Below are 14,789 nucleotides of genomic sequence, written 5' to 3'. Positions count from 1 at the left end.
CTTTTCTAAGATTTGACTGAGTTAAGACTAAAATGCTAAGACAATTCTGTAATTTTCAACAAGACAGTGGTACCCACTTATTTCCTAATTATCCACATTCCAAGAAATCTGTTTCAGCACTCAAAATAGTGAAGTCAAAAGTAATACTTCAACTAAGACATACAATAAGACATACATTGTTAATATGAATTCATTCTGGAATTTCTAGTGAAGATGTAAATTGAAACAATCTTTCCTAAAAGTGGTTTGACTGTATGTATTAAGCTTTAATAATTTTCATGCATTGTAACTTGGGAATTACAACTTTAGAAATCTGAGAAATTATAAAAATTATGGACCAGGCACAGTGGCGCACACCTGTAATCCCAGTGGCTTGGCAGGTTGAGGTAGAAGCATTACAATTTCAAAGCCACTCTCAGCATCTTAGCGAAGCCCTAAGCAACTTAGTGAGAGCTTGTCTCAAAAATAAAAAAGGCTGTGGCTCAGTGTTTAAGCAGCCCTGAGTTCAATCCCTGGTACAAAAAAAAAAAAAAAAAAAAAAATTGTTTTTTATTTTATGGCAGGAAAAAAAGGTACCTTAACGTCCAACATATAGGAAAGGTTAGACAATATTATACTTCTATACAGGAATGATAATTTATTTACTCAAAATGCCACAACAGAAGAATCATTAATCATTCATGCTCATAATATACTATTCAAATAATGTAATAAAGCATTATGTTGTGTGTGTATGTGTGTGGGTAACTGTATCCAAAAAGGAAACACTAAATCACTCTTTTAGGATAAGAGATTATAATTATATTTTCAAGTACATAAGAAAATCAAAGATGTTAGACATAATAAAAAATGCATTTAGTCAGACACAGTAACACACACCTGCAATCCCAGCCACTTGGGAGGCTGAGGCAGGAAGATAGCAAATTTGAGGCCAGTCTGAGCAACTTAGCAAGAACCTCTCAAAATAATATAAAAAGGGTTATGGATGTAGCTTAGTAATAGATCAACCCTGGGATCAATCCCGGCTGTTAAAAAAAAAATACATACATACATATGGTGTATAAAATTCATACATATGCACATATTTATGTCAACAAAATCACCATTCCTACTTTATAGTGAACTCAATTATATGCCTTCTAACTATGGCTATATTGCTTTTCCAGTAATAATAAATAATTTACTGACACGAGATTTAAACTACTTGAGAAAAATTTAAATATTAAAAAAACCCAAAGTATCAATTTAGAAGAACAGTAAGAGAAAACAAAATCCAACCTCAGCACTGTTCCTATACTTGGACTGTACAGTGGCAATGAGCCTTTCCTCTGAATGGATTTTCTGTAGTACTTGACTGTAGGTATTTAAAATGATCTCCTTATCTGCATCACCTTGCTCCTAAATAAAATCACATGTGGAATTATGCATGAGAGTACTGAAATAATTAAAACCTATAATAACAATACATACACTTCAAAATTACACCTTGAATTACTATATTTATTTTAAATTATTTCTCAAAAACAATTTTTTTTCAATACAGAAGACTCATATCAAAGACATTTAATGGAAAATTTTATTCCTATTACTCTACATATTATTCCTGAAGCTGTATGGAATAGAATGTTAAGTAAAGAAACAATATTTAGAACTTCAACATTCATTTTGAGAAATCATCTATTAACAACCACTTCTAATACTACACCTGACAAAAACCAACCAAATCTATTTGACAAAACCAACCAAATCTATTTACCAAGAGGGAAATTCAGTTGTTCATAGTGCAAAAAGTAGAAAAGAAAGAAGTAAAATAAAAAGTATAATCACTGAGACTTTGGAAAACAGCTTGAACAACTAGGTAAGAATCCTAGTGAGCAATGTTAAGATTACAAAATGCTCCTCAGGAACAAATCAACACCAAAAAAAACAGGAGAAGACAGGAAATAATTAAAATCAGAGCTTAAGTTAATGAACTGAAACAAAAAACTTCAAAAAAGTCACCAAAAAGTTGATTAGTTGAAAATAAAATTGACAAACCCTTAGCCAAGCTAACCAAGACAAAGAGAAAACACACTCTCTTGACTAATTACTTTAGTAATTTACTACAATTTGTGATTAAAAAAAAATACCACCCCAGATAACTACTGAAATACAGGTGATAATCAGAAACTACTCTGAAAACCTTCACTCCAATAAAAGAGAAACTCATGAAGACATTAACAAGTGACCTACCCAAATTGAATCAGGAGGACATAGAAAATTTAAACAGTTTCAAGCAATGAAATTGAAGAAGCCATCACAAGCCTACCAACAAAAAAGCCTAGGATCAGACAGATTCTCAGCTGAAGTCTACCTGACCTTTGAAGAAGAATTAACACCAATATGCCTCAAATTATTCCATGAAGTAGAAAAGGAGGAAACCCTTCCAAACTCATTCTATGAAGCTAGTAGCACCCTGATACCAAAACCAGACAAAAGACGTATCAAAAAGAAAACTTAAGATCGATACCCACAATAAACAGATGCAAAAATTCTTCACAAAATACTGGCAAATCACATACAAAAACATTTTAACAAGATAGTCCACCATGATGAAGTGGGGTTCATCCCAGGGATGCAAAGTTCGTTTGACATTCGGAAATCAATAAATGTAATTTATCACGTCAACAGACTTAAAGACCAGAATCACATGATTATCTCAATAGATGCAGAGAAAGCATTCTTCTTTCTGCAAAATCCAGCATCCATTTGTGCTCAAAACACTAGAAAAACTAGGAATAATAGGAACATACCTCAAAATTGTAAATGCTATGTATCTTAAACCCAAGGACAACATCATTTTGAATAGAGAAAAATAGAAAATATTCCCTATAAAATCTGGAACAATACAAGGATGCCCTCTTTCACGCTTCTGTTCAACAAAGACCTTGAAACTCTAGCCAGAGCAATCGGGCAAAAGAAAGAGATTAAAGGTATGCAAATAGGAAAGGAAGAGCTCAAACTATCCCTATTTGCTGATGATATGATCTTAATTGAGAAGAACCCAAAAACTCCACCAGATGCTTGCCTTGCAAGCACAAAGCCCTGGGTTCGATCCCCAGCACCACAAAAACAAAACAAAACAAAACAAAAAAACACTCCACCAGAAAGGTTCTAGGACTCATAAATGAATTCAGCAAAGTACCAGGATATAAAATTAACACTCATATATCAATTGTGCTCCTATATATCAATAATGAATTGACTGAAAGAGGAATTAGGAAAACTATCCCACTTACAATAGCCTCAAAAAACAAAAACAAATGGAACAGAGAAACAAAAAATACCGTAGGAAGCAATCTAACAAAAGAGGTGAAAGACCTCTACAATGAAAACTACAGAACACTGAAGAAACTGAAGAAGACCTTAGAAGATGGAAAGATTTCCCATGCTCTAGAATTAGTATTGTTAAAATGGCCATACTACCATTTAATGCAATGCCTATTAAAATTCCAATGATATTATTCAGAGAAATAGAAAAAGAAGTCATGAAATTCATTTGGAAAGATAAAAGGGCCAGAATAGCCAAAGCAATCCTTAGTGAGAAGAGTGATGCAGAAGGCATCACAATACCAGACCTTAAACTATACCACACAGCTATGTAACAAAAGGGCATGGTATTGCACCAAAACAGACTTGAAGACCAATGGATTAGAGTAGAAGACAGAGAGACATACCCACATAAATACAGTTATCTCTTACTACACAAAGGCACTATAAACGTACACTGGAGAAAAGATAGCCTCTTAAACAAATGGTGCAGGGAAAACTGGAAATCCATATGTAGTAGAATGAAATTGAATCCCTATCTCTCATCCTGCACGAAACTCAACTCAAAGTGGATCAAGGCCCTAGCTATTAGACCAAAGACCCTGGTCCTTCTAGAAGAAAAAGTAGGCCCAACCCTTCATAATGTCGACTTAGGAACTGACTTCCACAATAAGATTCCTAAAGTACAAGAAGTAAAATCAAGAATCAATAACAGTGGGATGGTATCAAACTAAAAAGCTTCTTCACAGCAAAGTAAACAATCAAGAATGTGAACAGAAGACTGGGACTGTGGCTTGGTGGTAAAGCACATGCCTAGCACATGTGAGGCACTGGGTTCAATCCTCAGCACCACATAAAAATAAATAAAATAAAGGTATTGTGTCCACTTACAACTGAAATTTTTTTTTTAAATGTGAACAGAGAGCCTGCAGAATCTGAGAAAATCTTTATCACCTGCACCTCAGATAGAACATTGTTCTCCAGGATATACAAGGAACATCAATAAACTTAACACACACAAAAGGCAAACAGCCCAGTCAATAATTGGGCAAAGGAACTAAATACTTCACAGAAGAAGATACACAACCAGTCAACAAATAAATGAAGAAATGTTCAGGCTGGAGTTGTAGGTCAGCAGTAGAGTGCTTGCCTTGTACGTTTGAGGCTCTGGGTTCAATAGCACCATATAAAAGTAAATAAATATAATAAAGATTTTGTGTCCATTTGCCACTAAAAAAATTTTAAAAGAAATGTTCAACATCTCTAGCAATTAAGAGATATGCAAAGGGCAAAGGCCTGGGGATATGCCAGAGTGCTTGCCTTGCAAGCACAAAGCCCTGAGTTCAATCCCCAGCACTGCCGGGGGAAAAAAAAAAAAAAAAAAAAAAAGAGAGAGAAAAAGAGAGATGTAAATTAAAACTACAGAAATTCAATCTCACTCTACAGAGATTCAATCTCACTCCAGTCAGAATGGCAATTATCAAAGAAATACAAACAACAAATATTGGCAAGGAAGTGGGGGAAAAGGTACTCTCACACACTGCTAGTGGGACTGCAAATTAGTTCAACAACTCTGGAAAGCAGTATGGAGATGCCTCATAAAACCTGAAATGGAACTACCATTTGACTCAGTTATCCCACCACTCAGCATATACCAAAGGACTTAAAATCAGCATACTACAGTGATGCAGCCACATTAACGTTTACAGCAGCTCAGTTCACAAAACCAAGCTATGGAACCAGCCTAGGTGCCCTTCAACAGATGTATGGATAAAAAAATAAATAAAATGTGTTTACATATACACAATGGCTATTCCTCAGCCACAAAGAAGAATGAAATTACGGCACTTGCTGGTAAACAGATGTAACTGGAGACTATGATGCAAAATGAAATAAGCCAGTCCCAAAAAAACAAAGGCCAAATGTTCTCTCTGATATGTGGATGCTAATACACAATAAGCAGGGGAGGGAAGAATAGAAGTTAATTGGATTAGATGAAGGGGAATGAAGGGTAGGGAGGGAGGTTGGGGAATAGGAAAGATAGAACGAATTGGACATAACTTTCCTATGTTCATATATGAATACACAGCCAATGAAACTCCACATCATGTACAACCAGAATGGGATTCTAATTACAATAAATTATACTCCATGTACATATGTCAAAATACACTTCACTGCCATGTATATTTTAAAAGATCAAATTTTTAAAGTTGGTCTAAAAAGAAAATACTCTTCTGAGGAACTAATTTTTAACCCACCATGTTCCACCATCCCAGATGTGGAGCACCTATAAAAATTTAAATGGAGCCACAAATATACAACTTATAGAAACTTTGAAATAATATTTGAATATTTATTATGTTTACAGAATTGATAACTTGAGACTTAATAGGTTACTTTGATACAGGAATACAGAATATACACAATAGAGAAAGGGAACTACTAATTAATCTTCTATGTCTACTTCTAAAACTCTTCCAAATTTTATTTCAAGTTTTCACAAAATCTAAGGAGTCTCTTCTTAAGTCACTATATTTGATGAACTCAATAATCAAATGATAAAGAAAGCTGATCCACAGAGATGAAGAGAGATTTCATTGAATTAAACATTAGCTTTTAAAATGTGAACTGTCCTATTAAAGTGAAAATACCACCCTACAAAAGAATAAGATTTTGCACTGTATATGGATTAGAACTTTATGTGTTACTCTTTCAAACAGGACTACAAGAGGAAAGATCAGACAAGTCTAAATACTTCCTAGCTAGCAAAAGAATTGGTTAATACTTTCTAACTAGTAAGGAAACCATTGTTCCAAAGGAAGTAATAATAAAGAATATCAATACTCACAATCAGAGATATTTCCAGCTCTCTGCAGATGCATGACTCAGTCTTCTCTAAGATTTCATCAATATTACCAATTGTGTCTTCAGAAATCAGTGATTCTTCCAAAGACAGATCAAAAACCTCATTTGCAAATAAATAAAAACAAGAAGTATCTCAATTTATTCATTCAGTTAGGATTCATTTTACCCTTATACCTGAAACAAAGCATTAGGAATGGGCTGGGGAGATAGCTCAGTTGGTAGAATGCTTGCCTCACAAGCATAAGACCCTGGGTTCAATCCCCAGCACTGCCCAAAAAAAAAAAATTAAAAAATTTTTAAAAAAAGCATTAGGAATACCCAGCCTTATGTAGAGGAAACAAAATTACAAGGAGAAAAAAAAAAAGTACTTTATCCTCATAAAACACAGGAAAGTTACATGCATATACCACACCTAAATAAAATTAGTGGTTAAGAAAGGTGAGAGGACAATCCAGAGGAAAAGAGAAAAAAAGCAAGAACAAAACCAAAATGATGTTTTTTGACAATAATAAAAGGAGCAGTCTGACTAAAAGTTGATAAAGAACCTTGATGTTCAGGTAGCAAATTTAAATCTGACAAGTATTATTAAACCATGTCAGCTTTTAAACAAAGAAAGGCTATGATTAATGCATATGGAGTTTTTTTCCCCCATTTTATGCCACGAACGGCACTGAACAAGAGCTTTCTTTACCTTCATGGTGCTCTGGAACCATGCTACAAGATGCTGCAGAGAAGCCTCAGTTTCACTCCTCACATTGGTGAACTCCTGTCTTTTATCACACTTCCACTCATAAAACTTTTTAAGTATTTCTTCGGAATTGGTTCCTTCTTTGCCCTGTCCATACACTGCTTCTAAGGAGGTTGATAAATCCTACAAAGAGAAATATTTCTTTTTATTAAAGTTTATTTCCAGGCATGGTGGTATACACCTGTAATCTAGTGACTCAGGAGGCTGAGGCAGCAGAATCACAAGTTTAAGGTCAGCCTTGGCAATTTAGCAAGACTCTGTCACAAAAAATATACATGTAAAGGGCCATAAACTTAGCTCAATGATAAAGCATCCCTGAGTTTAATCCCTAGAACCAGAAAAAAAAGGTATTAAACAGTACTTGAGTTTCCATTCTTAAGAAGTTTATAAATAAAACTTAGAAATGAAAACATAAAACTATCTAAAAGGTGATTTTTGGACCACCGTAGTAAAAGTTATATTAAGTCAATTCATTACAAAAGGGAAGCTTTATATTCTTAGGTTTTTAATAAAGTAGAAAGTGGCCTCTTTTCCCTGACTTGAAATAACAGTAATGTTTGTCCTGACATGGTTGTTCCCAGTATATTGCTAAATAAAAATAATATTACACACCAAAATATACCAATAATTCCAGTCAAGTAAAGACATTAAACACATACATATACTTAAAAGCATTTTTAAAGGACTGGGGAATATTTTTAAAAAGGGATTTCATCAAAATAGAAAGGAAACAAAGTACAAGAAGGGTATCGAGAGGAAGGGAGTCCAGAAGGGCATATGGATGTAATGGGAAATAAACTCTACTAAATTACACTATGTCCACATACTACAATAATACCACTTATATATATAATTATAATGCACTAATTAAAGTAATAATATTAACAGAAGAGAGATAGTAGAGCAGGCAGATCAGGGGCAAGGAGAAGGGGAAGGAAATGTAAGATACTGGGGGATGAGATTTATCAAATTATGTCATGTGTCTGTATAAATATGACATAATGAATCAATTATTTATGATTAAAATGTCCCAGTTTAAAAAAAAAAAAAAAAAAGGATAGAAAAGAAAAAAATAAGAACTGGAAGAGACAAGGTAGGTACCCAACACAATCTGCCGGCTCTCTCCAGGAATCAAACCCTAAAAATGGTACGGAGACAAGAGAGAAGTTTGATAGTTTCCAAAAAACTTACCACAAAAGTCAGAAAAATCCTAAGAAAGACGGTGGATGATGCCTACCACTAAAGAATAGTCCTTGCAAGTGTGAAAAGGCCTACACCAGGCTGGGACTGTAGCTCAGTGGTAGACCACTTGCCTAGCATGTTTGAGGTACCAGGTTCAACTCTCAGCACCACATAAAAATAAATAAAGGTCCTTTGACAACTTAAAAAAAAGTATTTAGGAACATTTAACTAAAAAAAAATAATAATAATAATAATAATTTTTTTAAAAAGGCCTATACCACAGCAAAGAATAAAAGAACTGGGGAATAAAAGAACTTTCTTCATATACCCCACTCTCTCTCTTTTATTGGGCAGGAAAGCAGCAGCACCAACAAGAGGCAATGGGGTTACACCACATAAGGACACAGCAAAAACTGATAACCAGTACAGAAGAGCTGGCCAGCCCCTGACCATTCTCTTTCCTTCCCATTTCTTCTGAACACATGGGAGTACTTATGTCCAACAGTGGTTAAGGTAAAGGAACAGGGAGGAATGCTGATTAAGATCATCTAGGAGAGAAGCAGACAGGCGATAGCTGAACCCCAACTGCAACACCAGAAGTTCTGCACCCCAAAAAACAACCCCTATTCCCTAAAGCCATCTGAAATCTTTAAAAATTGTAGTGTAGGATATCACTCTTACCCTGCCTCTCTACCATGTTATCCCCTACCTATACAACAACACAGAACTGAGGCAGTTCTAGTCCCAAGGAAATAAGGAATCCTAAAGATGGGTAAAGGGAAAGATGAAATGTGTAAAATAAATTCCTTGAGAGAAGTACAACAAACTAAGCCACCTTATAAAGGAAGCAAAATCAGTAACAGATTCTCAGATAACAGTAAGAACTCAAAATAAGCATAACAAATATTCTCAACAGAAAAGAATACTGGAAATAGAACCTCATAAATAATAACCAACTAAAAATAATAGGTATGAAAGCAATAATATTTAAAATAAAAAACACAATGGACTGGCTAAATGGCAGAAGAGATACAGCTAGAGAACCAACTGGTGAGGTAGATGGGTAAGTCAAGGATACCTCCAAAAAGCCACAACAAGGATAAAAAGAAAACACTAATAGTTAAAATATGCAGAGGACAAAAGAAGTTTAAATATCAATCTAACAGAAGATTCTGAATGAAAGAAAAATTCAATGAGGTGGTGTGGAGTTGGGGCAGTTTCTTAAATATGTATCAAATATTTCCTAGAATTAAAGAAAAAGAACTCAAAACTGAACTGACTCAAATCAAAACCTAAACATGTTATAGTGTGATTTAATAAAAGTCAAAAGAAAATTTTAAAGCTTTCAGAGGGACCAAAAAAAAAAAAAAATCACAGAACGAAAATTAGACTGATATCAAAAATTGCAAAAATCAGATGACAAGAGTTTATCATTATCAAAGTTCTATAAAGAAAAATGGCCTTTGGACCTAATAATTTTATATCCAGTTAAACAATTATTTACAGGAGAGACAGAAACATGAGCTGATAAATTCAGCAAAGAGCAGAATAGAAGATCAACATACAAAAATCAATGGCTTTTCCATACACCAATAACGAATACCCTGAAAAAGAAATCAGGAGAACATTATCATTCACAATTACCTCAAAAACACAAAATACTTAGGAATAAATCTAGCCAAAGAGGTGAAAGACCTCGACAATGAACATTACAGAACACTGAAAAAGAAATATAGATGACACTGTAGCATGTTCGTGGATGGGCAGAATTAATATCATTAATATGGCCATATTACCAAAAGCAATCTACAGGTTCAACACAATCCCCATCAACATACCAATGACAGTCTTTACTAGTACACTAAAACCCAAAGTCCTAAAATTCCTAAGGAAAAATAAAAGACCCACAATAGTCAAAGGAAATCTGAGCAAAAAGAGCAATGCTGGAGGATCACAATACCCAGCTTCAAATTATATTTACTACAGAGCTATGATAACAATAACAGCATGGTATTGACACAAGGACACCAAGACCAATGAAAAAGATGACAAAGACAAACCCACACAGATATAGTCATGTGATCTTTGACAAAGATGCCAAAAACATGATGGATGAAATATAAAATTTTTAACAAACAGTGCTGGGAAAACTAGATATCCATATATAGAAGAATGATATGTTTTTTTGTTTTGTTTTGTTTTGTTTTCTGGCAGTAATAGGAATTGAACCCAGAAACTTGAGCATACTAAGCAAGCACTCTACCACTGAGCCACATCCTCAACCCTACATATAAAAGAATGAAACTGGATTCTTCTCTCTCACCCTAAATAAAGGTACACTCAAAAGTAGATCAAAATCTAAGAATTAGAACAGAAACTTTGCAACTACCAGAAGAAAACACAGGGGCACCATACCAACACATAGGCAATGACTTCCTCAAAGCTCAGGAAATAATATCAAGCATAAATAAATGGGATGGCATCACACTGAATTGTTACTGCACATCAAAGGAAACAAAGTATGAAGAAATGGAGAATGGGAGAAAATCTTGACCAGCTACCCTTTCAAAGGGGATTATATACAAAGAACTCAAAAAATCAACACCAAAGATTAATAATAATCCAATCAATAATGATTAATAAATGAACTAAACAGATAATTCTCTAGAGAAATACAAATGGCCAAAAAATATAAGAAAAAATTTTTCAAAATCTTTAGCAATCAGGGAAATAAAAATCAAAACTGCACTGAAATTCTCCCACCACAGAATGACAATCATCAAGAATATAAATTATAATAAAGGCTGACAAGGATGTGGGACAAAGGAACAACTTACACATCGTTGGTGTAACTGAAAATTAGTACATCTATGGAAATCAGAGGGAGATTCCTCAAAAAACTAGGAATGAAACCACCACATGACCCACATATTTCACTTCTTAGCTGTATTTCTCCAAAAGAATTGAAAGCGGCATACTATGGCAGTACCAACACTTCAATGTTTATAGCGGCACAACTCACATCAACCAAGTTATGGAACCAACCTAGGTGTCCATCAAAAGATGACTGCATCAGGAAAATGTAGTATATATACACAATGGAATCTTACTCTGCCATAAAGAATAATAAAATTATATCATTTGCAGGAAAATGGATGGAACTGCAGATCATCACATTGAGTGAATAAGAAAGTCAAAGCTCATAAGTTCTCTCTCACATATGGAAGTTAAAAAAGAAAAGAGTAAATAAAGGAGAGGAACTACATAAAAGTAGAAAGGAGACCAGTAAAGTTGAGGGAGAAAAGGAGGGAAAGGGGAGGTACTGGAGAATGAAACTGGTCAAATTGTACACATATATGAATGTGTCACAATGAAATTGCCCTATTATGCATAATCATAGTGTATCAATAAAAAAATTTTTTAAAGAAAGAAAAAAAAGTCACCATCTCAGCCACTCATATAAGAAAATACATAGTTTAGCATCAGCATCATTCCTGACTCTGAACATTTATATGTCAGTGTTAAACAATGATTTTCTTATATTATTCACACATAAGTTATTTAACAGTTGTTTTTTTTTTTTTAAAAGACACCTTTTATACAGTGAAGAATCAGTGAGTTTGGGATGACTAGACAGCACAAGAGCATGACCAGAATTCCTTCATCAGCTGTTAAATGACAGCAAAAAAAAAAAAAAAAAAAAAAAAAAAAAAAACACCTATGATGCTACGTTTTAAAAAGTTACCCTGCACTGTTTTTTAGTATAACAGACACAACTAACGGATCAGAAAATGGGTCCTCTAGAAATTCGAAGACGTTATGCTAGGTAGGTTTTGTTTAATGTTTCTTCCAGGGTCATCTACCTCATTAATAATGATTTTTGTCTTAGAAATCTCTCTTTGAAGCCAGGAGCAATGGCACACACCTATAATCCCAACTACTTGGGAGGCTGAGGCAGGGGGACTGCAAGTTGATGACCAGCCTAGGAAATTTAGTGAGACCCTGTTTCAAAATAAAAAATAAAAACAGTTAGGGATGTAGCTCCACAAAAGTGCCACTGATTTCAATCACTACTGGGGGGGGGGGGTGTCTCTCTTTGATGTTATAAATTAACATGATTTCTTATTCTGCTATGAATGCCACTGAGCTAGTCCCCATCTCACATTTTCACCATATCATCCCAGGCACTTTTTCTGCAGTGTTAACAACACCATCTTCATCCTATTATGACAATTACCTGGACTCAGTACAATTTCAGTTATTTCATCATTGGTCAATGAATGAACAACTGAAGACTCGTTAGTGATATTAAAACTTCTTCAGTGCTCACTTTTAGCTGACTGAAGGACTGACTCTAAAGGAATACTTTTTTGCATGAGAAAGGTCAGACATCATTTTTCTCCTCACTTGACAGAATTCTTTGAAGTCACCACCTTGTCATTATCATGACTGAATACAATCACAGGCCACAGTCTATACTAAGCATGCACAACTATGTCTTTAAATGGTGTTCCAAATGCTGAAAATAGTATGACATTCTTTATGCTGAACTCTTTTTGATTACTTTCCACACCCACACCTTGTTCACTAGCATGCTAAATATAAGAAAGTGTTTTTATATTTAGTCTTCATTGATCTAAGGATACTTTGGTCACATGGTTTAATTGGAGGAAATTATATGGCATAAACATTACTTTTTAGCCAGGCACAGTGGCACATGCCTGTAATCCCAGTGGTTCAGGAGGTTAATATAGGAGGACTGTAAATTCAAGACTATTCTCAGCAACTCAGCAAGACCTCAAGCAAATCAGCAAGATCACGTCTCCTGTCTGAAACTAAAGGATAAAAAAGGTGCAGAAGTGATGTGGCTCAGTGGTTAAGCACTCCTGGGTTCAATCGCTGGTACAAAAAAAAAAATTATCAGAATTTCAGCTGGAGGGTAAGGAGAACAGCTGTCAAGGAATGACAAAATCTTATAGTCATCATCTAATTCAGCTTCCCTGCAATGCTGATGAAAAGAAGCCTGGTGATCTATGCCTTTTTGTTAGAATAATGGACTGATAAGAAACTCACTTTTAAAACAGCAAGAATGCAATCACAGCAGTTCATACTTATGCTTGCCTGCTGCTTTAGCACATCCTAGCACAGTCATTCTGTTGCTGGCACGTTTAAATCCTGTAGGGGCTGTCTCTTTAGTTGTAAGCAGTGTTTTTCTGTGGCAATAACACCAAAACAGTGGTGTTTCATCAGCATTCTGGACCATTCTAGCATGACATTTTCTATCAGCAATGACCCTCATCAAAATCAATGAATTTCTCCATTGCTTTATCATCAGCAAAACTGTACCACACAAATCTCTAAAAGTTTAATGCCGTCCATTCCTCAAATTTCTACAGCCTGTTGCATATTCAGTTTCCTTCAATTTTCAGTTCACTGTGATAGATCTTTGCTTATTCCATGATAAGCATACAATTAAGTGGTATGTGTTCATTGCTACATTTAGGAGTCTACTCTTTCAATACATGATCAGGATCTTCATTTTTAGCTTTATCCAGTGTTTTTCTATTTTTCATCAACTTCCTTTATCACTTTAGCACAACTTCTGCTTTTACTTGTACAATATAGCCTTCTGTTTTACAGGTCATATATGGTGGTTATTCTAATAACACACTCTAAAGTTGCTTCACACCTACACCACTGGTCAATTTCTTCAACTATGTGACTTTCTGTGCTATAAACAAAAATGCTTTCTTTTTTCTTATCACTGTTAACTACACGGGTATATGCAGGCCTTTTTAACATTCTCAACAATATGTTCACGCCACAGAGTAAAAAATAAACATGTTATAAATACTTGTAGTTCTAGGCTTATGTGGGGCATTGTGGGAACATGCCATTGGCACAACAGCTTTGCATAATGCCCATTATTACCCTTTGTGGACATTCTTGAGAAGGGGAATGTGGGCATTCACAGAAAATATATACTGCATCTGAATAGGGCTGGGAGGACTTGTATTTCTTTGTGGATGCTGAAAAACTTGAGTTGTATCACCCTCATTTTGACTGCAACCCTTCATATGAGGTCAGGTATGGAACTTCCAATTTATGGCTTAAAGTATCTGGCATTTTACCCTATGTGTAGGATAGATAACACATGTATATATAAACACTCAGTATATTAATATAAATTTTTAATTCCATTTAAAAACTAGTATTTGGGCCAGGGCAGTGGCCTGTAACTCCAGCAGGAGGGTGAAGCAGGAGAATCACAAGTTTAAGACCAGTCTGAGCAACTTGTAAGACCCAATCTCAAAATAAAATTTTTTTAAAGTGCTAGGGATGTGGCTCAGTGGCAGAGTGCTTCCCTAGCACAGTTGAGTGCCTGGGTTCAATCCCTACTACTAGAAAAAAAAAATTTTTAAACCGGAATTCAGTAAAGAAGAAAAAGCTGTGCAACTATCAGTAATTTCTGAAATCTCAAGGTAAATGCTAATTTCACCTCTCTCACAGAATAAATTTATAATTTAATGTATATTTAATATATTTTTAATTCCAACCTGTAATGTTTTTAAGCGCTGATTAAGTGGTAATTCATCCACTTCCAGAATAAAAACTTCTACTGCCATGTATAGCTTCTGTTGTACTTCATTTCTTTTGGCAATCAAAACGTTCCCTTCATTCT

General features: G+C 34.7%; 1 protein-coding gene across 1 annotated transcript in view; it reads right to left on the bottom strand.

The window, feature by feature from the left end:
* STK31 (serine/threonine kinase 31) overlaps nucleotides 1-14,789 on the bottom strand; it is a gene marked incomplete at both ends in the record, with an annotated part of 86,693 nt that overhangs the window by 26,215 nt on the left and 45,689 nt on the right. The window contains 4 exons of the mRNA XM_079152629.1: nucleotides 1,279-1,398; nucleotides 6,161-6,277; nucleotides 6,869-7,048; nucleotides 14,665-14,787. Of these exons, the coding sequence (XP_079008755.1) occupies nucleotides 1,279-1,398; nucleotides 6,161-6,277; nucleotides 6,869-7,048; nucleotides 14,665-14,787 (540 nt within the window). The remainder of the gene's footprint in view (nucleotides 1-1,278; nucleotides 1,399-6,160; nucleotides 6,278-6,868; nucleotides 7,049-14,664; nucleotides 14,788-14,789) is intronic.

Source organism: Sciurus vulgaris (assembly GCF_902686455.1).
Source record: "Sciurus vulgaris genome assembly, chromosome: 8".
Taxonomy (NCBI): domain Eukaryota; kingdom Metazoa; phylum Chordata; class Mammalia; order Rodentia; family Sciuridae; genus Sciurus; species Sciurus vulgaris.
The sequence above is the reverse complement of the archived record's forward strand: the minus strand, read 5'-3'. Positions and strand labels throughout refer to the sequence as shown.